At 33.7% G+C, this 25,245-nt stretch overlaps 1 protein-coding gene across 1 annotated transcript; it reads right to left on the minus strand.

Moving 5' to 3' along the window:
* Positions 1-7,027: 7,027 nt before the first annotated feature.
* Positions 7,028-7,779, minus strand: LOC110035905. Its single transcript, XM_020740236.1, has one exon. It carries the CDS (start codon positions 7,676-7,678, stop codon positions 7,229-7,231), a length of 450 nt encoding a protein of 149 aa, XP_020595895.1. The 5' UTR covers positions 7,679-7,779; the 3' UTR covers positions 7,028-7,228.
* Between the last annotated feature and the right edge of the window lie 17,466 nt (positions 7,780-25,245).

Below are 25,245 nucleotides of genomic sequence, written 5' to 3' on the forward strand. Positions count from 1 at the left end.
TAATGTAGTTGAATTCCCTAAATAAGCATACGTTAAATGTGTAGTAAGTATCTTCATCTCAAGTTCAGAAAGTTCTTCAATAGAAGAAATGAGAGGTTTATTATTTTCTGTTGCATCTAAAATCTCAAACCTCTCTTGAACAAATTTTAAGTCTTCAACAAGACATAGATTCAACTCATCTTGGGAATCTGTATCATTCTCATATTTTAAATCTTGTTTCTCTAATTTTCCCTCACAACTCTCTCAAAAATGGTTACTACATAATAATCAATTATGTCCATCAGAAAACACTCATCTCACTTTCCTTTAGCTAGATATTTCATAAATATTAAGACATTGAATGTAACTTCCCGATTATTTACTCTCATGATTAACTCACATTTCTGCACATCTATCATAGTTCATCCGGTAGTAAGAAAAGATCTCCCTAAAATAATTAGAATTTCATTATCTTCCTTCATATCTAATATAATGTAGTCGACTAGGAAGATAAATTTATCCACTTTAACTAATACATCTTCTATAACCCCCTTTGGATAAGTGATAGATTGATTAGCTAACTGAAGGGTTTTGGTAGCTGGAGAAATCTCTCATAAACCCAACCTTAAAAAAATTGATAACGGCATAAGGTTAATGCTTGCTCCTAAATAAAGGTTATGGTAGCTGGAGAAATCTCTCATAAACCAAATCTTTAAAAAATTGATAACGACATAAGGTTAATTCTTGCTCCTAAATAAAATAAAGCTTTTCCAAAGAATCTTTCACCTATCGCGCAAGGAATAGTAAAGCTCCCAGAATTTTTAAGCTTTTTAGGAATCTTTTTCTGAATTATAATGTTGTACTCCTCACTAAGTGCAACAGTCTTGTTATCTCTAAAATTTTTGTTCTTATTAAGAATGTCTTCAATAAACTTTACATAGTTAGGCATCTGCTCTAAAGCTTCAGCAAAAGAAATATTTATAGTTAACTTCTTAAATAATTCTAGAATTTTTGAAAAGTGTTAATCCAGCTTCTATTGTTTAAGTCTTTGAGGAAATGGAGGTGATGGCTTTTCTAAGTTAATCATAGTTGGAGAAATTAGTTTTTTGAGGTCCTTAGAAACATTTTTTTCATATCTTTCAGTTTCTACAGTCTCTCTCTCAACCTCAGTCTCATTTTGAACTTCATCCTCTAAATCTCTTCCACTTATTAGTTTGACAGTTTTAACTTGCTCTTTAATTCTCTCTTTAGGGTTTATCTTGATGTTGCTAGGAAGAGTTCCTTGGGGTATATTGCTGAGTGAGTAAATAATTTATCTTAGTTAATTCTCTATATTTCTTATCACCGCACCCCGACTTTGCAATTGATTTCTCATTTACATCATAACTTCCTCTATAGACAACTTCTTCTTCTTAAATTGTTGATTTTTGTTAAAGACTGGTGGATACGAAGGACTATAGTTGGTACTACCATGGCTATTTAAGTTTCCTACAGGATTTACTTGATTATTCCTCATTATTGGTTTCCACCTCTAGAATTATTATTCCAGTTAAAGTTATGATAGTTCTTCCAACCTAGGTTATAAAAGTTAGAATAAGGGTTGTTAGGTCTGTTGTTAGTTGCATTTAAAGTCTCAAATGATGAAGTGTTAGAATCAACCATCTGTCCTAGTGAATTTTCCTCAATTACAGGTGTAATTTGAGTTTGGTTCATTCCAAATTGATCTAGCTTGCTGCAACCTGAGAAGCAAGAATTAAAATCACGTTGGTATCATGAACACTAGCTACCTTTCTAGGATGTACCCTTTTAGAAGACCATTAAAATTTATTTGTAACCATCTCTTCAATTAAGGAGTAAGCTTCATCAAATGGCTTCAACATGAGTGAAACTTCAGCAGCAACGTTAATGATATATCTAAGAGATCCTACTAACCCATTATAAAAGGTTTGAATGATTAATCAATCAGATAAAACATGATGTGGACACCTCATAAGGAGTTTATTAAATCATTCACATGCTTCGTATATTGATTCACCTTCATACTGACAAAATGAGGCAATATCATCTCCAAGTATAACAGTTTTTAAAGGTGGAAAATACTTAGCCAGAAATTTCTGAGCTAAGTTACCCCAAGTTTTGATAGATCTAGTTGCTAACAAATTCAACCACATTTTAGCTTTATACTTTAAGTAAAAGGGAAAAAGCCTAAGTCTACCATCGTCGTTTGAGACACCGTTATACTTGAATGTGGCAGAGAGTTTTAAGAGACTTGCTAAATGTAAATTTGAGTCCTCAGATGGAGTTCCCCCAAGCTGGTTGTTCTGCCCATCTGAATAATAACAGGATTCAATTCAAATGTGATAGCTTCCACGATAGGAGTTTATATACTTTGATGAATTTTATCTGTCGTAAGATTTGTATAATCCCTTATTGGTCTATGTGTGTTATGAGGTTCATTTTCAAATGTTTGATTATCTAAGTTGTTCTATTGATTATTCGCCATTTTTTCTACAAATTGGTGAGGTCCTTTTTATTTTTTAATCCTTTTAATTGTCCTTTCTAATTTAGAATCTTAGGGTACAAGTCCTGAAGATCTTGAACTACACATACACAACTAAAATCTCAATAAGTATATTACAGATAAACACACAAAACAAACACTCAAATAGAAATTTTTTTTCTTTTTTTAACTTTTAACACACAAACAAACACTTACACAAAGAAACTACAATACAATCATCTAAAACTAAGTTTAATTAGTTCAGTTAAAATTTTTGTAAGTCAAATTAACCATCGCACATCCCCGATAACGGCCCCGAAAACTTGATCGACTTTCGGTATACCCAGTGATATATGGATGAAATATTATAATTCTAAAGTATATTTTATAAATTTTATAACTAGAGTTTTTCCACGATTTAGCACCACACACTAGGTATTTTATGCAAGTGCACATATCATTCAAGTAATATAGGAGTTTCTTTAGTCCAAAATATCGATCCCACAGAGAAGGCTGTTAAATTTAAAAACTATAGAAAAGTTCTAATTGAATAAAAATAGTCTTAGCTTGGAAATTAGTTCGATTTAGGTTGTGCTAGTGAATTCTACCAAACTATCACTAATCCTATAAATTTACTATAAAACTAATTTTACTAAGGTTAAAGAAGTTGAGAGAAATTAAGCTATTAAAATATCATCCTTTTGCAATGAAAGTAGTAGTTTGTGTAGGACCGAAACACTTAAAATTTACATTAAAATTTGTGAAAAATAGGAGCATTTATCTTCTTTATCCTCTTTCGAGTGCATAAAGAAGTTAGGTTTAACTAGGTAAGTTTCTTCCCATCACCCTATAATCCTCCTAGTTAACCACAAAAAAATTATCTCCCTATATATTTGCATTGATCTAAGGATTACGTTTCCTTCACCTATAGAAAAATGTGGTTTCAACTAGATGTTAAAGCCATAGCCCTCCCGAATCTATATGGATTCACAACATATTTTAACATACCGAATGACCATATCAAAATGTAAATAAAGAGCAAAGTAAAAACCATCAAAATAATAATTGATAATGCATTCTAAATGTATCCGCATACCTACACATATTATTAATTCATCACAAGAGGAACAAAAAATCTACTCACAATGCATTTAATAAACATAATATCACATCATCTTATAATAAAGCAAAGTCATACAAAATTAGGGTACATGAATACAAGACAATATGAAATAAAGACTTATCTTTCTCCCTAAGAATTGAAGAGAAAACTCCTTCCCATGTGATCTCCAAGTTCTCCTTACACTGCTAACATCGATCCCTTACAATTTCTCTCAAATCTCTAAAAATAATGCAAAAAAATGAGAAACCTTGATCTATCCTCCCCTTTCATGCACTCCTTTATTTCTTCTTCACTTCTCCAAAATATTCCTCTCTCTTTTTGAACAACCTCCCCCAGAATTCAAATTCTATGTAAAACTGCTCCAAACACTGTCCAGGATAGCTCTGGCGCCTAGGTGCAAGTTTGTGGTGCCTAGGCGCTACCTTCTGGGAATGCCTGGGAAATCACTGGTGCCTAGGCACCAGTCTGCAGCGCGTAGGCACCGCCTTCTCTATTTGTGGGAACATTTGTGGCGTCTAAGCGCCAGTATGTCGGGAAATTGGGCATTGTCCGACGCCTAAACACTAGAAGCAGGTGCTTAGGCGCCAGTTCACTATTTGCTCCATTGCTCATTTCGCCTTCTTTTCGCTGCGTTTCAGCTCCAATTTGCTTCAAATCTCCTACCTTTGATACTTGTAAAAAAAAACATAGAAAACCTTCCTTTATAGTGCAGTTTCATCAAAAATAAAGTATTAAATATAAATGAAAATTTAGCATGCTACCAGACATGTCACCAAACTTAAGAGTTTTACATGCCTGTTGATAATTTTAGAATAGAAAAACTGACGAGGACGTCCGGTACTTAAGTGGGGGAGAATGTGAAACCTTTTTAAGTAGATTGATGTCAAACTATTAAACAAAAAGGTATCTTTTGTTATAAAGGTGAAAATTTATTACAAACTCTAAAGTTAAGCGTGAATGTGATGGAGTAATCCTCGGATGGGTGACCTCCTAGGAAGTTGCACCAATAAGACAAAGTTGTGAGGCTTTTTGGCCAAAACGGACAATGCCTTGTTGGGTGAGAGTTTGGTTTGTCACAAAATTCTTCTGTTTCACGTGACTGGAACCGATGAATTTTTACCCTTAATCCCACAAAAAAAAAAAAAAAATCAAATTATTCTTGCTCTTTAAATTGAAAAACAAAGCTATGTCACTTGTGTTGAATACATGACATGGTCTCTCATGTTAGACGATGGTGTAGTTAAAAAATACATCCGATTTCTAAGATATTATTTTAAAGCCTCCAGTTCAGCTCCAACAACCAGTTTTGATATGAACCGTGCTCTAGTTAAGCTCCGATAGAATTATAAAGGCTCGAACTGACTCGAGCTCTGCATAAGCCCAAATTCTTGCTCAGTTTATTATTTTATCTTTGCAGGCCTCAAAACTATGGGCAAAATAAAATCAATTTATTGAGCCGGGAGAGTGGCATGTAAATTATTTTCAAAAATGACTTACTTGTACCTAAAATACAGATACAATGTATGAAAATCATGTTAGGAAACACATATATGATCTTGGATGACAATCAATGTTTTTGACAAAATTATGTACCACATATCTAAAATTTTAATCTTAAGCCTGACATATGTAATCTAGATATTCCTTCCTTTTGATGAGAACCATGGTTTACATATCATAAATAATAGAATAATTATGGACATCACATCTCAGCATCCAATTAATTTCTTTATTAAACCACATATTCGTCTAAAATAAAAATACTAAATAAAAACCAAATAAATTACAGAATTTAGTCAAATTTAATAGTTATAAATAAAATAATAATAATAAAAAAAAAGAAATACGATACCTAATGAAGTTTACTTTAGGGCTGTCAAAACGGCTCGTTGTTCGCGAACAGCTCGTGTTCGGCTCGTTAAGAAGCTTGTGTTCGACTCGTTTTGGCTCAAAATACTACTCATCAAGTTTATATATATATATAAGTAGTATTTTAAAAAAAATTAATTGATTACAAGGCTATAAAGATTTATAATCAATTAAAATATTAATTAAGAAAATAAAATAAAAATTCTTAAATTGGATTCAAATGATGTTTTAATATAAATAATAATTTTTAAATCTTGCTCAAACCCTTATCGTCTTATGGCTACGTGATTAGGGCTGTTAAAAGGACTCTTTGTTCTTGAACAGCTCGTGTTCGGCTCGTTAAGCAAACGAGCAGAACACGAACACACTTTTTGAGCTCGAAATATAAACAAAGAGCCGAACACGAGCGAGTCGTTTACACCCCTAGTTTACTTGTAATAGTGGCCCTTTAATTCAAGCACAACCGTTGATAATAAATATGACTTTCGCAAATGCTATATGCCACTATAGTAAATTGATCTTTTAGTGTCACCATCGTAATTAGGAAGCTTTTCGTGCTGTCACTTTTACAATCGATTAACTTTACGGTGCAGTTAATCCCAACCCATCAATTTCAGCTGCTGTGCTTGTTTCCAACGCAATCTCATGTCTGTTTAAAAAATTCTAATCAATCCAAACCACATTTTGATCTTTGCTCTTGATCCAGCCATCCAGCCATCCAGCCATCCAGCCATCTTCTTTATTCGACGATGCTTAATGCGCACATTAGTCCGCTATCATTTGCTGAAGCACACATGCTTGAACTAGCAAAAATGGTTTGGCAAAAGGCCATAGAGCATGGATGCTTTTGCTATAAAAAAATTAAGAATGACAATTATAATTATTAGAAGATATACATATAAAATTATTGTTCAAAAATTTGTGATGGTTATTAATTTTTTTTTTAATAAGTCAAATTAAAGCTTTCTAGTATGCATCGCAGATAATGAGATCTAATTAAAAAACATAACTTTCAGATGCAGTGTTTTAAGAATATTGACAAAATGTAAATTTGTCAAAAATACAACCACACGACATTACACCGCCACGACACCGCTGCCTCAAATGCTATTATCCTAGATTAATGGTTTCTTTGTGACAGCTGCAGTTATTTGATGGAGCAGCTGTATAGCTACTGTAGAAAAAAAATAATTGTTTAAAATATTATGATGATTATTTATAATTCTAATTTATTTTGAAAAATTCATTTCATAGCTTCCGAATAGCCACAAAAATTATGGAGATCCAAAAAAAAGGAAAAAAAAACTTTCATACCATAAAACTCAAATGAGAATAAAAAAAAATAAAAAAATCAAAACCCAAAAAATCGTCTAATTATTGCGGAGAGTGCATGCAGAACTGCGTGCAGAGAGCGCATGCAGAGCTGCGTGCAGAGAGCGCACACAGAGCTGGAGCGCACGCAGAGCTGCATGCGCTCTCCGATCACAACCACGCATCGCGACTGTATGACAGTCGGTCCCACTATCAAACAAAATATCAAGGAACAATTTTGAAAAATTATTTAATATTCATTATAAAATATCATAGAACAAAACGATTAAAATCCCCTGCAACCGTCCTCTGCCCTTCCTCCACTTAACACACCACCACTCTTAACTTTAATCCAAACAACATTTTATAACTCCATAACCAAATAAAAAAAAAAAAAAAAAGAGAGAGCAGCAGCAAGAACCCCCCACCAAACCTCCACTACCTCATCACTTCTTCTGCTCCGCCTCCTCCTCCAACTCAAAAGCCGAAGTCGGAAAAGACCGAGAAAGCCCAGCCGGAGTCTTAAAAGTAATCTTCCCCGAAGCCGGATCATCAATATACATATCGGAGAGCGAAATCCAGATCAGTATCTCCTTACTCTTCACTCCACTTATCTTCTTCATCCGCCGTTCTTCGACGAACGCCGTGACCTCCGGCGCGTACGAGACAAGCCGTCCGATCTTCTTGAAGGTGTGATCGGTGCGCTTCTTCTGCTTGAGCCATACGAAGCCGGTTTCACGATTGTATCCAACTTCCTCGAGATCGTTTAGAGGGAGGAGGCCGCGGGGAAGGTGGACGAGCTCGAGGAGTTCTATGGATTTCGACTTGCAGATCTCGTCGCCGTGGTAGATCTCGGCGCCTTCGCGGTGGGTAGCAATTGATTGCTGCGTGGCCATCAGATTATACTAGGGTTCAGACTTAGATTTGGGAACGGTTGTTCTGGAGTGATGGGGTTTCGACGGAGGGCGGTGGGAGGGGGATTGCAGTGAGGGCCGAATATATAGGATGAGTAAGAGATAGATTTAATTACGGAAGTACCCCTGAATTAGTCGAGAGTTATGTGGGTGTCGGTCATAAAGGTAGGCGGAGGGGCGATAGTTGGAATTGGTTGGGCAAATTAAATGCCTTCGTGCTTTTGTGTAATAGTTAAGAGGGTACTGATCTGTATCTTTTTAACTATAAAATTTTCTGTTCAGACTTTCGACATAACTTTATGGTGGATGATGCGTGCTAGAAAATTCACGAAGGTAGAGTAATGGATTATTGTCTTAGCGTTGCACGAAAATTCAGCACACACTCAGATAAAAATGGATCGAGCTGTGATCACACCAGAAGTTTTTACGTGAAAAACCCGTAAAAGGGAAAAACCACGGGGCCTGGCCCAGTTGTAGAAATCCACTATAAGTTTATGATTACAGATGCCCCTTGTCCCACAGGCGGGAAAGGGTTACTAGTTTTTCACGTTACAACGTCGACTGATGACGTCTAGTAAGCGGTGGTTGACGGAGGTCAGCGGTGGCTAACAACAGTCGATGACGGTCGGTGGTAATTGACAGAGGTCAGCGGTGATTGGCGGCGTTCAACAGTGGTCGGCGGTGGTCGACAGAGGTCGGCGGTCGTTGTTGACGGTCAGTGGCGGTCGGCGGCGACCGACGATGGCGAGGATGATCTTGGACTTGAGCTCCTTCTCAAAATTAAGCCTCATTTTCTTTCATGTGAAGGGTGAGACTCTATTTATAGTGTTTAGAGTGCAATTAATGCAGGAATATGAACCATTTTGATCGGACGGTCCGGAGAACTTCCTTGGATCATATGACGTTTGATGGACATTTGAGTGTCTTAACGATATTGGAATTGAGCAATCTTGGGCTCGTTGGATTCATCTTTTTGAGACGCTCGATTCGTCTATAAACTCGATAGATTCGACATCCTTTTGACCTTTCAAATGCCTCCAGAAATCGTCTAGTAGTGGTTTAATGACTTGATCTGGGAGCTTGATTTGATGAGCTTGATTTGACTCGAATTGGACTAACTTTTATATCATTATGTCCGTTTCATCGAGCCGATCAGTTTTGACTATAAGTTTGTTGAAATCGGAGTTCCGGATGACTCGTAATCGAAGTTTGAATGTTCGTGCTCAAAATATTGCATCAAGATTCGTGTCATGCATCGAGATTCGTGCTGGATTATGATGATATGTTGGTGGTATATCAATGGACTTTAATAATATATCGTCACGTGTATTATATCGCGGAGGTTATTTCAGGCTTATTGAAGTGGAACTGTGAAAGTTATTTCAGAGTTATTAAAGAGAAACTCAAATATTTTACTTCAATAACTCTGAAATTGCCTAAAAATAACTCTAAAATAGCCTCCGCAATTCCGCTTCAATAACCCAGAAATAACATCGTGGAAGCTATTTCGGGGTTTTTTCTGTGTTATTTCAAAGTTATTGAAGTGAACTATGTGGGTTTCTCTTTAATAACTCTGAAATAACCCTGAAATAACCTCCGCGGTGTTATTTTGAGGTTATTGAAGTGAAACTGTGAAGGTTATTTCAAATTTATTTCGTGGTTATTTGAGAGTTATTGCGGAGTTTGCAGTTCCACTTCAATATCATTTTAGGTGACCTCGATATAGCACACATGACGATATATTACTGAGAGCCCGCCATAAAAAAATTTCACCTTTTTAAGCGGCATTTTCTTTTGAAGCTTAGTCTGAACATTTCTATCAAGACTTTACTTCGGTATTAAGGCCTTTAAAAGAATTTGGCAGAACGCAAAAATCGTTTCATGAAGCGTATGATTTGGAAAGATATTGGAACAGAAAAGCCTCCGAATTTGGGAAGCCGTATTTCGATCGGATGAGTTCAGTTTTTATTCCTCCAGTCATATGGCTATTTGGTAATAATGCAGCAATTGCGGTGGTCCGTCTTTACGTGGCTGTGGAGATTACAATATTTGTTTGTCAAAAATTAGACTGAGGCGGTGGTGGAGGATGGCATTCTTAAATGGCATGAATAATGGTTATGTGCCTGCTGGGTTGCATCATCATCAGTTATGAAAAGGATACACGCGCTAGGCATAGAAGATGGTTCTTTTTTCTTTAAGTTATAAATATATGTTACATATTCTGTGATTTATTCTTCATTGTTTAAAAAAATTCATAATATAGTGAAAGTCATATATTTTTGCCATCCCTCGCTCTCTAATCTCTATCTCTTAATCATGCTTTCTCTCGCCGTCTTTCGGAAAATATTTGCGTACATCCAGGGGTTATTCAGGGGGTACATGTGGGTTATATCGGGGTTATACCCCGCTGTAACCCCATGTAACCTCTTTGTAAACTACCTGTAACCTACAAATGAGTTCCGCGCTTCTGTAATTTCATGGGTACAAATAAAATTACACGGGGTACAAATAAATTACACGGAGGTTACAAGGGAGTTACAGGGAGGTTACAGGGGAGTATAACCCGAATATAACCCCCTGAATAACATCTGACGTGCTCAGCGCTGCGTACTTCTTATGTACACAAATATTTTTCCGTCTTTCACTTTCTTTCACTCTCTCCCAATCTCTCTTTTTCTTGGTTCTCCCGCTCTTGCTTTCTCTCACTCTCCGTCACTTTCTCATACACCTAACCCTCATAATCTTAATTATTAGCGGAGATCTATCAATGACGAAGCTCAAGTTCGATCAATTGTTACTCGTCGCAATCAGTATAGCTTGCCTCTTGAATTTTTGTAAAGATAAATTGAGTTTTTGATGAAGCGGCGCAGTAAAAATTCTTTTATTTAATTTCAGTCTGGTTTGGCATTGCAGATTTTCCCTGAATCTGCAATTATCAAAGTTTAGAAGGGTGTCAGTGAAAAAAAAAAAAGAATGAACATGAGATTAATAGGTGTATTTTTATATAAGAATTACAGCCCTATTGCAGTAGCGTAATTTTTTTGCCGAAGAAGGAGAGTGAAAATTAAATGTTTATAATAATGGTGAACAAGGGCTCTCCTAAGAAGAATTTTTACCTTTGGTTGAAGCTCGTGTTCGGCTCGTTATGGCTGTCCAAACGGCTCATTGCTTGCGAACAACTCGTGTTCTGCTCGTTCGCTAAGTTAACGAGCCAAACATGAACAACACAAACAAATATTTGTTCATTAGTGTTCGGCTCGTTTTGGCTCGAAATACTACTAATCAATTATATATATATATATATAATTTAATTGACTACAAGGCTACAAAGATTTATAATCAATTAAAAATACTAATTAAGAAAATATAATAAAAATTATTAAATTAGAATCAAATAATGCTTTAATATAAATAATATTTTTTAAATCTTGCCCCAACCCCTAATATATTATGACTACGTGATTAGAGTTATCAAAATGACTCTTTGTTCATGAACAGCTTATGGTCGGCTCGCTAAGCAAACGAGTCCAACACGAATATATTTTTTGAGCTCGAAATATAAACGAGTTGAACCTCGTGTTTGGCTCGTTTACACCTCTACATATCAACCAATTTCTATATATTTACATATCTTATACTTAAACTTTAGTTTTTTTCATTTAAATAACCAAAATTCTTAATATCACATCCACCAAATATAACTAGACTTTCAATAAAAGGTCTATTTTTTTGCATCACTTTATATATATATATATATATATATTTGTGTGTGTGTGTGCGGGGTGGGGGGCAGTCAGGAGAGAAGATGATTTGGTAGGCTGGGACCCACTTCAGATAGTTTGAGAGTCCACATTTATCCGTCCAATACATGTTGGTCGTGAGAAATATAACTCCATGATGGACAAAAATCAGCTGCCTTCTCAAAGGGTCACCAGGATGAACCTCACACGGACAATCAACCAGGATTCCTCATCTAGGTGGGGCGGATGTTAGGAGCCGGCTAAATCTTAGATAGATGCCCGACACCTTTTAGTCAACCCTTTATCTCTTGCAATGAAGATCTACATGGATTTTGTGTTTGTTGTTTTCTCGAATATGCATGGCTAATTTTTTTCGTTTCTTTATGAAGTAGAGATAGTGGTTTTTCATCATTATTTTCCAAGATATTTTTCCAGTAATATTTTATTGAGTTATCATGGCCTATGTTGTTGGTTAACCTAATAACTTAATTTACTTGTAGTTTGGTCAACTAGGATGTTAAAATATTTCGTGAAGCTACAACTTCTAATCTCTGTGTAGTGAAAATGAAGGGTTAATCACAAAATTTTGAGGGAATAAATATATTCCAATATAATTTTGCAATCATTTGAGAGGATCAGAACATTTATGCGGAGTGCCATTAGGATTGAGCAAACCTTTACTTCATGGATTCTAGGCTTCTTTTGACTTAGATATAGACATCATAGACATAAAAAGTAACATATCTCTGATTGTCAACAATCACGTAGTGAAACATTTAGGAAAACCACAATCACCATGATCCCTAAATTATAGAGGCTTGAGCCTCATACATTTTCAAAGAACTCTTAAGATTTTCCCCTCTTTCTCTGCTTCCTCTACCTGCGATCTATCTTGTTTCTTTAGAATTTCGGGATTCAAACCTTCTTTATAAAACCGCAATGTCAGATTCACCAGATTCGTAAACTAAAGAAACAGTTGTTAAGACTTTTATCGTGGGATCGACTCATGAGAAATTTTCCTAAGGGTTCTCTGGTCATAGTGAACCTATCAAAATTTTCTTGGATTTTTCTAAGCAGCATGCTGATTATTATGATTAATTTAAGCAAATAATGTACATAAAATTGAAAAATATTGATCTCTGTCTAGAGGTATTCTCTGAGTTTGGAAAAATCAGGAAATGTTCCTCTTGACAGAGTACAACATGCCAAAATTTCAAGTCATGGTGAAATGCCTATATGCATGGGGAATCAAAAGACTCAAAATAGTGTTTAATTAATTAAAAATAAAATATGCATCAAATGGACTTCAAATTATTTCCACATTATTCTCATCTGTTCACTGAGCAAAAAAGTATTTTTATTTTATTTTTGTGATTTTTCTACACCAAGATATGAAATTTTGAAGTTAAGGGTCATTTTTTGAATTTTTTTAATTCCCTATTTATCTATTTAAACGCGCGGCGCCACATCATCCTAGGCAGCTCTGAAGCTCCATGCGGCGCGCTCACGTACGACGCTGCCATCCACTTCAGCGCTGACTCGGCCCGCGGCTTATGTCCCGAAGCGCTGTCCGACTTCATCTTGACCGTCCATCCGATACAAGCTTGATCGACAGACGCTTCGGCTTCGTCATCGTCCCTGATAGCCTAGCCTGAGAATCATCCATCTTCCAAGCTTGATATCTCCCTCATTTCTCAACCAAATTAAGTGAATTTTTTTTTAATGCTCGTCTAGACTAGAGGAACATATCCATATGGTTAAGATGCCATGAAATCAACTCAAAGTAAATGGAGAATCTAAATAGGCTCGGGATGAGGAGTTCAATACCTTTGCTCTGAGAAGGGAAGCTTCAATCAGAGATGCTTGACACGTTCGTTGGAGACCAAGGAGGCTATGAATTGAGCCTCTTGCTGTGGTGTAAGGTATAAATATGAATTCGACCAAGCTTGATATCATGTGTTGATCAAAGTCTATGCTAGGGGCTCAGTGGAAGGGGGATTTGATGAGGTTTTGTCTTCTTTCAGTGTTGTGAAGGTGTGGGTACAAATAATTGAAGTTTGGTGGACTGTGGGAGTGTAATGAGCTATCCTGGTTTTAGGCAGAAATTTGAACTCAAAATTGGGCTTCCACAGTGGGAATCAGTGGGGGAAGATGGTTGGATTGCACTGAGGAGGTCTCAAAGAAGCTCTGTGAGTGATTTGGGAAGCTCTCTCTGAGAAAATTTCAGCACTCCCTCCATGGCCTTGGAGGTGAGCTTTTTATAAAAATGGCTAAGGGGTGGCTGTCATGACCAATTGGGGGGGTGCAATGTGGTGCTTAGGTGGAGGGCAGAGAGGCTCTAACATCTCATTTGGGTGAGGTGGCCTCTTGGTTTGATTTGGGTGAAGTTTTAAAGGGGATGTGGCCCTCGGTTTTGGCTTTTTCGGTGACTAGGCCGGAAAAATGACAGGGAGTAGAAAATTAAGTGATTAAATTTTATAAAATATATTTTTAAAATTATAAATATTTAAACCCTAAATCACTAGGTTTATCATAAAGAAAATAGTGGTCAAGTTTTTTACATCGTTGCCAAGGAAGTGTGATAGTTAATTTGACTTAGGAAAATCTTTGCTGAACTAATTTGACTTAGTTTAGAAAACTCATAGTGTTGTATTTCTGGGTGTTAAGTGGTTGTTGTGTGTTAAAATTATTTTAAAAATCTAGGAAAAAATATTTTTAATTTAGTATTAGTGCTTTGTGTGTTTTATTTTAACTTTATTATTTAGTTTTAATAGTGTTTATGTAATTTATGATCTTCAGGACTCTTGCTGTACGCTCTGAATTTGAAAGAACCATTAGAAAAATTAGAAAACAAAAAGAATCTCAACTTGTATAAGAAATGACAAATACATAACATAACAACTTAGATAATAAAACAACTAAAAATGAACCTCATCATGTATAAAGACCATTAAGGGATTACACAAACCCTACTGCAGATGAAATTCACCTTAGTATATAAACTCCTGCCGAATTTGTAGAGCACTCGCACCCAACCCGTTGAATTAATTCAGCATGAATTTTCTTGTTTTTGTCAAGTGCTGCCTATAGATTTACTCATTATATTGGAATTATGGTATCTTGGGGGGGGGGGGGATTAGAGAGTTCTCTTCTTAGGTTTTTCTCCTTTCTTTGGATTGAAACCTTAAGGGTTGATTTTCCCCTTTGAATTCTTGTGAGTTCTTGAGAGACTTGTTGTATGAGAGGAAGAGGTATTACTTTTGTGGAGAGAACAAACCATTGTTGTAAGTTTTACTTTCATTATCTTTTGCAATGAAGATTTGCATGGATTTTGTATTTGTGGTTTTCTTGAATATGCATGGCTAACTTTTTTTCGTGTCTTTATGACGTAGAGATAATGGTTTTCATCGTTATTTTTCAAGATATTTTTCAGTAATATTTTATTGAGTTTTCATGGCCAATGTTGTTGGTTAGCCTAATAACTTAATTTACTCAGTTTGGTCAACTAGGATGTTAAAATATTTCGTGAAGCTACAACTTCTAATCTCTGTGTAGTGAAAATGAAGAATTAATCACAAAATTTTGAGAGAATAAATATATTCCAATATAAATTTGCAATCATTTGAGAGGATCAGAACAGTTATGTGGAGTGCCATTAGGATTGAGCAAACCTTTACTTCATGGATTCTAGGCTTCTTTTGACTTAGATATAGACATAAAGAGTAACATATCTCTGATTGACAACAATCACGTAGGGAAACATTTAAGAAAACCATGATCACCATGATCCCTAAATTACAGAGGCTTGAGCCTCATCCATTTTGAAAGAACTCTTAAGATTTTCGCCTCTTTCTCTACTTCCTCTGCCTGCGATCTATCTTGTTTCTTTAGAATTTCAGGATTCAAACCTTCTTTATAAAACCGCTATGTCAGGTTCACCAGATTCATAAACTAAAGAAACAATTGTTAAGACTTTTATCGTGGGATCGATACACAATATTCTTTAATTGCATTATTACTTTACATGTATACTTGCGTTATATGGCCAACTTACTCCACAGTAAGTTTAGACGCATCAAGTTTTTGTCGCCATTGCAGGGGAGATGCATTAATAATTATTTATGGTGCTAGAAAAATCTTAGTTAAAAAACTTAGGATCTAAGTTTGACACTTTTATTTTCTTATTTTCTATGTTGTTTTATTTATTATTATTGCTGCATGTGTATTTCTATTGTGTTTCTTTGCAAGTGTTGAAAAAAATAAAAAGCTAAAAAATATCAACAAAGCCAAAAAGCTAGAAAAATATTTTTCTGTAAATTTATTTTTTGCTTCTTTTTGCTTTCTTTTACATACTGTGCGTTGCATTTGCATGTCAGCTTATTGATTGACTTGTGTGGGTCAGTGTGATTGTTTTCTATATAATTTTAATTTGTTTTTTTTATGCACAAGGGAGTTGAGGCTGACCTCGCCCCTTTTGACCCTGAGATCAATCACAATATTAGACGTCTTAAGAGATTGCACTTGTTTTTTGAAATACCTATTAAGATGGCCGACCCTAACACCCTCACATTGAAACCACTTAGGGAATATGCCAACCCTTCTATTGAAGAGATCCACATGAGCATAAACTACTCATCAGTAGAAACCAATAGTTTTGAATTGTGACCTGTCATAATCCAGATGGTTCAAGAAAACCAGTTTGGGGGACTTTCCTCCGAAGACTCCAACCTTCACCTAACCAATTTCCTTGAACTGTGTGCCACCTTTCGGTAAAACGGTATCCCCAATGATGTTGTTATACTGAGGTGTTTTCCCTTTTCCCTAGGAGATAAAACTAAGGTGTGGCTTAACTCCCTTGCACCAGGATCAATCACAACCTGAAATGACTTAACACAAGAATTCCTAGAAAAATACTTTCCTTCATCCAAAATTACAAAACTGAGAAACAATATTACCCCATTCACTCAAATTGATGGAGAGTCCACTTATGAGGCTTGAGAGAGGTTCAAGGAATTACATAGAAGAGCCAACATCACACCCTACCTAGTTGGCGATAATTCAAACCTTTTACAATGTATTGATAGGTTCCTTGAAATTCATAGATGATGCTCCTGCAGGAAGATCATTAATGTCTAAATCATTTGATGAAGCCTACCAACTGATAGAAGAAATGACCATGAATAATTTATAATTGCTTGCTGAAAGAGTTACACTCAGAAAATAACAAGTGTGTATGAATATGACGTGTTAGCTATCTGATACACCTAAAATATATAATATTTTTATACACATTTTTATACATATTTTTGAGATATTGTGCTTTAATGAAAAATATTTGTGTGTTTTTTCAGGTATGGATGAAAAATGCTAAAATGAGTGAAAAAGGGTCAAATTTGGAGCGGTGTAAAAATAAACTAGGGCGCTTAAGCGCACCGCACTGACGCCTATGCACTAGAGAGTCGCGCCTAAGCGCCAGATACCCCGTACTTAAGCACCAGAAGTAGTTATTTGATGATTCACTAAATTTAGACGAATTTTTGAAGAGGTGTTTGAAGCAACCCTTTATAAAAATGTTAGAAAAAATCAATGGACATGAAAATTCATTCAATTGGCTTTTGAAAGGAGGAACTTCTAGAAGATTCATTGAATGGAGACACATTTTGAAGACATACCAAGACATCATTTAAATTTTTATTAAAGAAGACTTGGATCATCAAAGGAGGAGGCCAGCCATTAGACATCCATAGCCATCATTCATCCAAGTAGCCACCGCCGCCGCCAACCACTTTCTTTTTATTTTGAGTGTTAGTTTGTATTGTGCTTTGTATTGTGAGTGAAAAAAGAGAATTCAAAGGAACTTCAAGACATTTGGTGGAGAGGATTTGAGATAAGTGTTTAAGTGTTTAGCTTTGTGACTATCCATGGTTTTAACTTAAATTTCTTGTTCATGTGCATGATTTCTACTTTTAAATTCATGTGTGGTTGTGTTTTCTCCATGGATTTTGAGTAGTTTTCTTTATCTTTTACCTTAAAATGATAAGTTATTAAGTATTGTATGGAAATTATGTGAAGTATTAATTTTTAATGTTGGATTAAGTTGTGAAGATTTTAAGCCTTACACTTCATTTACTTCATAATTTAGTTAATTAAGATGTTAATATTTTTTGTGAGTATGTTAATACCTTTTATGAGAACATGTAGGATCCAAGATGGTATTGTCTCAGTCAACAAATGGTTAGAATCACATATTGATTTCATGAATGAGAATGTAGTTCATGGGGTTGAGTGCAAATAAATTGGAAAATAAACTTTTCAAGGGTTAGTGGGCTTTAGAGTGACATACTAAAACCCCCAATTTGATTTATAGTTTTAGATTTTATACGAGATGTTATCCCCTGAGTGGAGAGAGAAGAAATAACTCTAGAGTGAGAGCTAGTATCTTCCTTACCTAATCAGTCTTTAAGATTATTCGAACTATAGATTAGCCAATGTTATTTATAACATCTTTAATAAGGGAAAAGAGTATTATTGCTCCTATTTGACACAACACATTTAACATACTTCTACAACAGAATTTTTATACTTATTACTGATTCATGATAAGAAAAAAGATGTTTTATTTATATTATATTCATCTTGCAAATATTTATTTAAGTTAATTAGTTGCTTAATTTTTTTTCATAAATAAAAAATTACAAAAAGAATTGAATTTTCATTTCTGTTATAACATCTTAAGTTTAAGTAAGAATATTTTGCTAAATAGATTTTTGTCATCTAAACTTTTTAATTTTTTTAAAGTGCATATTCAGTCTTCCCTATGAGTTCGGTATTCGGGGCTTAATCAAAATATTCTATATTACTTAATAACGATACATATACTTGCGTAGTATCCCATATTTAATTTTTATTTTTATTTGTTTCATAGTGAAAAACTTACCTAACTTTTGCTTTGGATCAAGTTTTTTATTTTGTTCCTAATTAAGAATAATTATCAAGGAAATTAAGCATATAATCACATACATCGCATTTAACATCTATATAGAAAGTCGGGATTAAGTTTTTGGCACCTTAAGCGGGGAAGCAAAATTTAGAAAATTATAAGAAAAAAAGAACTTTTTAGAAAACAAAAATTTCTATTTTTACGAAGTCTTATTTAAACTTTAAGATTTATTATAGAAATATTGTAGCGTTGTTTTTATATTAAATTCTTGTTTGTATGTTTTGATTTGATTTTATTTTGTTTTATTTTATGTGTTTTATATTAATGTATGTGTAAATCAGATTCCACAGGACTTGTAGTTTATGATTCTGAATTAGAAAAAACTATTAGAGAAATTAAAAAAATTTAAAATTACTGAAAATTTTTAAGAAATGACAAATCAAAATAATAAAAATGCTGAAGAGTTTAGACCTTTAAGAGATTATGCAAACCCTACAGTGAATGAACTACATTGTAGTATTCAAAAACTCGCTGTAATGATTAATTCATTTGAGCTTAAACCTGATATTATCCAAATTTGTATCAAATAATCAGTTTGGGGAGCACCAACTGAAGATCAAAATTTACATCTTGTCAATTTTCTAGAATTGTGTGCTACATTTACATATGATGATGTATCAGATGATACTATAAGACTTATATTATTTCCTTTCTCACTGAGGGATAAAACTAAGATATGATTACATTCGTTATCACCTGGATCTATCAGAACTTAAAGTGATTTAGCGCAGAAATTCCTTGCTAAATATTTTCTACCATAAAAAAATTGTGAAACTTAGAAATGATATTACATCTTTTTGCCAGTTTGAAGGAGAATCTATTTATGAAGCATGAGAACAATTTAAAGAACTCTTAAAAAAGTGTCAACAACATGCTACACCTGATTGGTTAATAATTCAAACTTTTTATAATGGATTAACTGGATTTCTTAGATTTATTATCGATGCTGCCGCTGCTGATTCATTGATGTCAAAACCATTTAATGACGCTTATGCTTTAATTGAAGAAATGACTACAAATAATTTTTAATGACCTTCTGAAAGAGTAAATCTTAAGAAGGTAGAGTAAATCTTAAGAAAGTAGCCAATGTTAATGAAACTAATGTTTTTGTCATGTTAGCAAATCAAGTTGCTGCAATTTTAAGGAAGTTAGACCAATTTAGAATGAATTTTTCTCAACTAATTTCCATGATTGAAGAAAATTAATTAGGCCAAATGATATATGCTCAAACATCATTAGAAACTTTGAATGTCATAAATAACAAACAAAATAACCCATATTCAAATTATGATAACCTAGGTTGGAAGAACAATCCCAACTTTAACTGGAATCATACTTCGGGTGGTAGTAATAAGCAATAGGGGAACAGTCAAGTAAACTCAATGGAAAATTGGAACAACCAAGGGAATAATAATTATAGACATACTTATCCTCTAGGTTTTAATAGTAATCCACAATTTAAAGAGAAAAAATTGTCTATAGAAGAAGTGGTGTTACAAATGAGAAATCAATTACAAAGTTAAGGAGCTACAATTAGAAATATTGATAATCGTTTGGGAAAAATTACAAATTCATTAAGTAATAGATCCCAAGGAACATTTCCTAGTAATATAATAGTAAATCCAAAAGACCAGAATAAAGAGCAAATAAAAGCCGTTCAACTTAGAAGCAGAAGAAAATTGGAAGTTAGAGTTAAAAAAGAGATTGAAGTGTAGAGAGAAGAGATTGAAGAACTAAAAGAGGACGCTCCGAAAGGTTTAGAGAGACCTATTTCTCCACTTAAAGTTGACTTAGAAAAATCACCACCTCCATTTCCTCAGAAGCTCCGACAACAAAAGTTGGAAAAGAAATTTTCAAAATTTATGGAAATTTTTAAGAAGCTTACAATTAATATTTCATTTGTTGAAGCTCTAGAACAAATGCCAAACTATGTGAAGTTTATGAAGGATATTCTTAATAGGAAAATGAAGTTCGAAGATAATGAGACTATTGCACTTAGTGAGGAATGAAGTGCTATAATTCAGATAAAACTTTCTAAAAAGCTTAAAGATCATGATAGCTTTACAATTCCATGTGCAATAGGAAACATATTTTATGGGAAAACTTTATGTGATTTAGGTGTTTATGTGATTTAGGTATGTGATTTAGGTGCAAACATCAACCTTATGTCATTATTGATATTTAAAAGATTAAGATTATGAGAAATAACCCCTACTATTGTAACTCTGCAATTAGCAGATCAATCAAAAACATATCCTAAAGGAGTTATAGAAGATGTCCTAGTGACAGTGGATCAATTTATCCTTCCTGCTGATACTAGATATGGAGGAAGATAAGGAGATACCTATCATTTTGGGGAGATCTTTTCTACCCACAGAAAGAACAATGATAGATGTGCATAAAAAAGAATTAACTATGCGCGTCAATGATCAAACGATTACTTTTAATATTTTCAAATCAATGAATTACCCTATAAAAGTTAAAGATGATGAATGTTATAGAACGGATGTGATAAGATATTTAAGTGAATGTTATTTCAAAAAAACTTATGAAGAAAAATATGAAATGAAAGAGTTGGAACACAAGCAAGAAGAATAATTAGATCAATTTGAAGATTTATATAATGAAGATTCAAATTATGTTCGAGAAAATTTTGAAGTTTCGTACACAACAGAAAAATATACATCTTTTTGTCCATCAATTGAAAAACCTCCTGAGCTTGAGTTGAAGTTACTTCCTGAACATTTGAAGTATGCCTTTTACGTGATTCCTTTACATTATCTGTTATAATTTCCACAAAATTAACTACAGAAGAAGAATAGAGTTTGATGAAAACTTTAAAGATTTACAAGAAAGCATTTGGATGGACAATTGTTGATATAAAATGAATCAATCCTTTAATTTGTATGCATAGAATTCATATGGAAGATAACTACAAACCCAGAGCTGACCCTCAAAGGAGATTGAATCCTATTATGAAAGAAGTTGTTAAGAAAGAAATTTTAAAGTGGTTAGATGCTGAAATTATCTACCTTATTTCAGATAAAGCATGAGTTAGTCTGATTCACTGCGTTCCTAAGAAATGAGGAGTAACTGTGACTTTTAATGAACATAACAAGTTAATACCAACAAGACAAATCACAAGATGGAGAATATTCATTGATTATAGAAAATTAAACATCGCCACTAGGAAAGATCATTTTACACTACCCTTTATAGATCAAATGTTAGATAGACTAGTTGGGCATAAATATTTTTATTTTCTGGATGGATATATTGGTTATCACCAAGTACAAAAAGCTCTTGAGGATCAAGAGGAAACAACTTTACTAGTCCTTATAGTACATTTGCCTTTAAAAGAATGCCCTTTGGTTTATGTAATGCACTTGCTACATTTCAAAGATGTATGATGGCTATTTTTTGTGATTTAATTGAAAAAGGGATTGAAGTTTTTATGAATGATTTTTCAGTGCTTGGAACCTCATTTGCATCATGTTTAGAACATTTACCAAACGTTCTTAAGCTCTGTGAAGAAGCAAATTTAGTCAATACTTGAGAAAAAAAAGCTAATTTATGGTAGTAGGAGGAATAATTTTGGAACATTAAATTTCAGAGAATTGTATGAAAGTAGACCCTGCAAAAATTCAAGTGATCACTAATTTACCTCTCCCAACCAGTGTGAAAAAAATTAAGAGTTTTTTAGGACATGTTGGATTCTACAAGCGATATATTAAAGACTTATCAAAAATTGTTAAGCCTTTATGCCATGTACTTGAAAAAGATGCAAATTTTAATTTTGATAAAGAGTGCCTAAAAGCTTTTGAATTATTAAAGGAAAAATTAGCCACCTCACCAAAAATTATTTAACCAGATTGGGGAAAACTTTTTGAATAAATGTGTGATGCTAGTGATTATGCTATTGGAGCTGTTTTAGGACAAAAGCATGATAAGATTTTCAAGGTTATCTACTATGCTAATAGAACTCTTAATAAGACTCAAATTAATTATACCACAACTGAGAAAGAGTTATTATCAGTAGTATATACTTTTAATAAATTTAGATCATACTTTATTGGAAATAATGTATTGTGCATACAGATCATTCTACTATTAAGTATTTAATGAGAAAGAATGATGTAAGAAAAAGAATGATGTAAAACCAAAACATATAAGATGGATATTTCTTTTGCAAAAAAAAATGACTTTGAGATAAAAGATAGAAAAGAAGTTGATAATCAAATTGCTGATCATCTGTCCAGGCTTAAATTAGAGAAACACTCAGTATTGAAAAGGAAATTGATGAACATTTTCCAGATGAAAAATTCTTCAATGTTAGTGAGTGGTGTGTTCCATGGTGTGTAGACATTGTGAACTTCATTGTTAGTGATATTATACCCTATGAAATAACATACCAATAAAAGATAAAATTTTTTTCTAAAGCTAAGACTTATTTTTGGGATGACCCGTTTTTATATAAATAAAGAAATGATCTTATTATTCGAAGATGTGTACCTTTAGAAGAAACTAATGAAATTATCCAAAAATGCCATAATTCTGATTTTGGGGGATATTTTGGTGTTGATAAAACATCATACAAAATTTTACAATCTAAATTTTATTCAATCTTTAAAGATGTTAACGCTTATATCCAAACTTGTGATCGATGCCAATGAGTAGACAATATTTCTAGGAGGAACGAGATGCCCCTCAATTATATGTTAGAAGTTGAGATATTTAACGTTTGAGGATTAGACGTTTGAGGATTAGATTTCTTGGGGATTATATTTCATGGGAGCATTTATACCATCAATTTTGAAAATTTATATATATTGTTAGCAGTAGACTGAAATAATTGAAAGAAGAGAAGAAGACTTGCTCCAAATGGACAGAAATTGTTGCTTTACCTCAATGTGATGCTCAAAGTGTTGCAAAATTTTTGAGAACAAACATATTTTGTAGATTGGGGATGCCGAGAGTAATCATAACTGACGGGTGAAGTCATTTCAGAAATATAATAATGGAGAAGTTATTAAAAAAATATTATATTAACCAACCATAAAATTATTACTGTTTATCATTCTCAGACAAGTGGTTTGACTGAATTATCTAATCGTGAAATTAAAAGAATATATTGAAAAAATCTGTAAATCCAACCAAAATGGATTGGTCAGTCAAACTTGACTATGCTTTGTGGGCTTATAGAACTGCATACAGAACTCCTATAAGAATGTCCCCATATAGGCTAATATTTAGGAAAACGTGTCACTTACCAGTTGAACTTAAGCATAAAGCATATTATGTTATTAAATAATTTAATTACAATTTAAAGGATGCATGTGAGAAAATGTTATTGCAATTAAATGAGCTTGAAGAGATAAAAAATAAATCTTATGAAATTGCTAAGATTTACAAAGAAAAGATGAAGATGATGCATGATCAGATGATTCTTACTAAAAATTTTCAGCAAGGGCAACAAGTTTTGCTTTATAATTTAAGGTTAATATTATTTTCGGAAAAAATTAAGTCTAGGTGGATGAGCCAATTTATTGTGATGAAAGTTTATCCCTATGGAGTTGTGGATATCAAAGATCCTAAAACTGACAAAATATTCAAAGTGAATGGTCACAGGTTGAAATCCTACTTTTTAGGTGACCAACTTAAATTAAATGATTTTATGATGTTGGGTCAACCAGAATAAGCATTGGTTACGTCGGGCTGACGACGTTAAACCAAACACTCTATGGAAGACAACCCATAGTTATCTGTGTGTTTGTTTTTTTTGTTATGTTGTTGTGTGTGATTTAGAAGATTATGATAGTATTTTGAATATATAATGATTTAATAATTATTCTAAGACGTTAAAAGAAGACTTAGACATGTTAGAACACGTATTTGAATGTTAAGTTGACCTGTGCTAAATTGAGCACCAGCGCTTAAGCGCCAATATCCGGCGCTTAAGCACGTCAGTTAAAAAACATGTGTGAATTTCAATTTTTAGAAGTTTTAGCTGAGATTTGGTTGGCTCTAACGTGGAAGACAGTTCTAAGACGTGCTTAGGAGTTTTAGGAGTTTAGAGCCTATAAATAGAAGGGTATGAGGAGACGTCTCACCACACTTCCATTTAACCCTAAATTCTAGTGAAAAAGAGAGAGTTTTGGAAAAATGTCATCTTGGGAGAGTGATTTAAAGAAGGAGGAAGCAATGAGAAAGAAGTTTATTAGTCAGAGTGCGCAAGAGTTATACAATGGATTCCTCGTCGTTAATATCGAAGGGATAATAGAGAAAATCACTAAAATTGAGGCTGACATAGCTTCAATTGATGCAAAAGTGATGAAAGTTAACTCATATCTGGATCATATGATATGACAACTTAAGATGCATTTTTACCATACCGGTTTTATAAAAGAAGCAAACAAGACTATGTACTTGAAGAACAAGTGGATTGAAAAAAATTCAACCAGAGTTATTAACCATCGTCCGTTATTTAAGATTTATATTCCAAATGCTGAAGGAGAGACTAATGATAGGCCAGGATTTGTTCCACCGACTCGAGAATGGAATTAAGTTAGTGGTTTAGTGTTTATGTGTTTAGTGTTTGTTGCTTAATGTTAAGTGTGTTTAGTATGATTTTAATGTGATGATTGTCTAGTGTTTGTGTTAGGAATTTTCTCATCCAAAACTATTTGGATTGAGAATTTATGTATTTAAAAATATTTGTAATCATTTGTGAATGAATATAAGTATTTGTTTGTGTGAAATTTCGTGTTATTTTGCGTTGAATTGAATTATTTAAGATTGGAGAATCTTGA

This window comes from Phalaenopsis equestris, unplaced genomic scaffold, assembly GCF_001263595.1.
Source record: "Phalaenopsis equestris unplaced genomic scaffold, ASM126359v1 Scaffold200668, whole genome shotgun sequence".
NCBI lineage: Eukaryota > Viridiplantae > Streptophyta > Magnoliopsida > Asparagales > Orchidaceae > Phalaenopsis > Phalaenopsis equestris.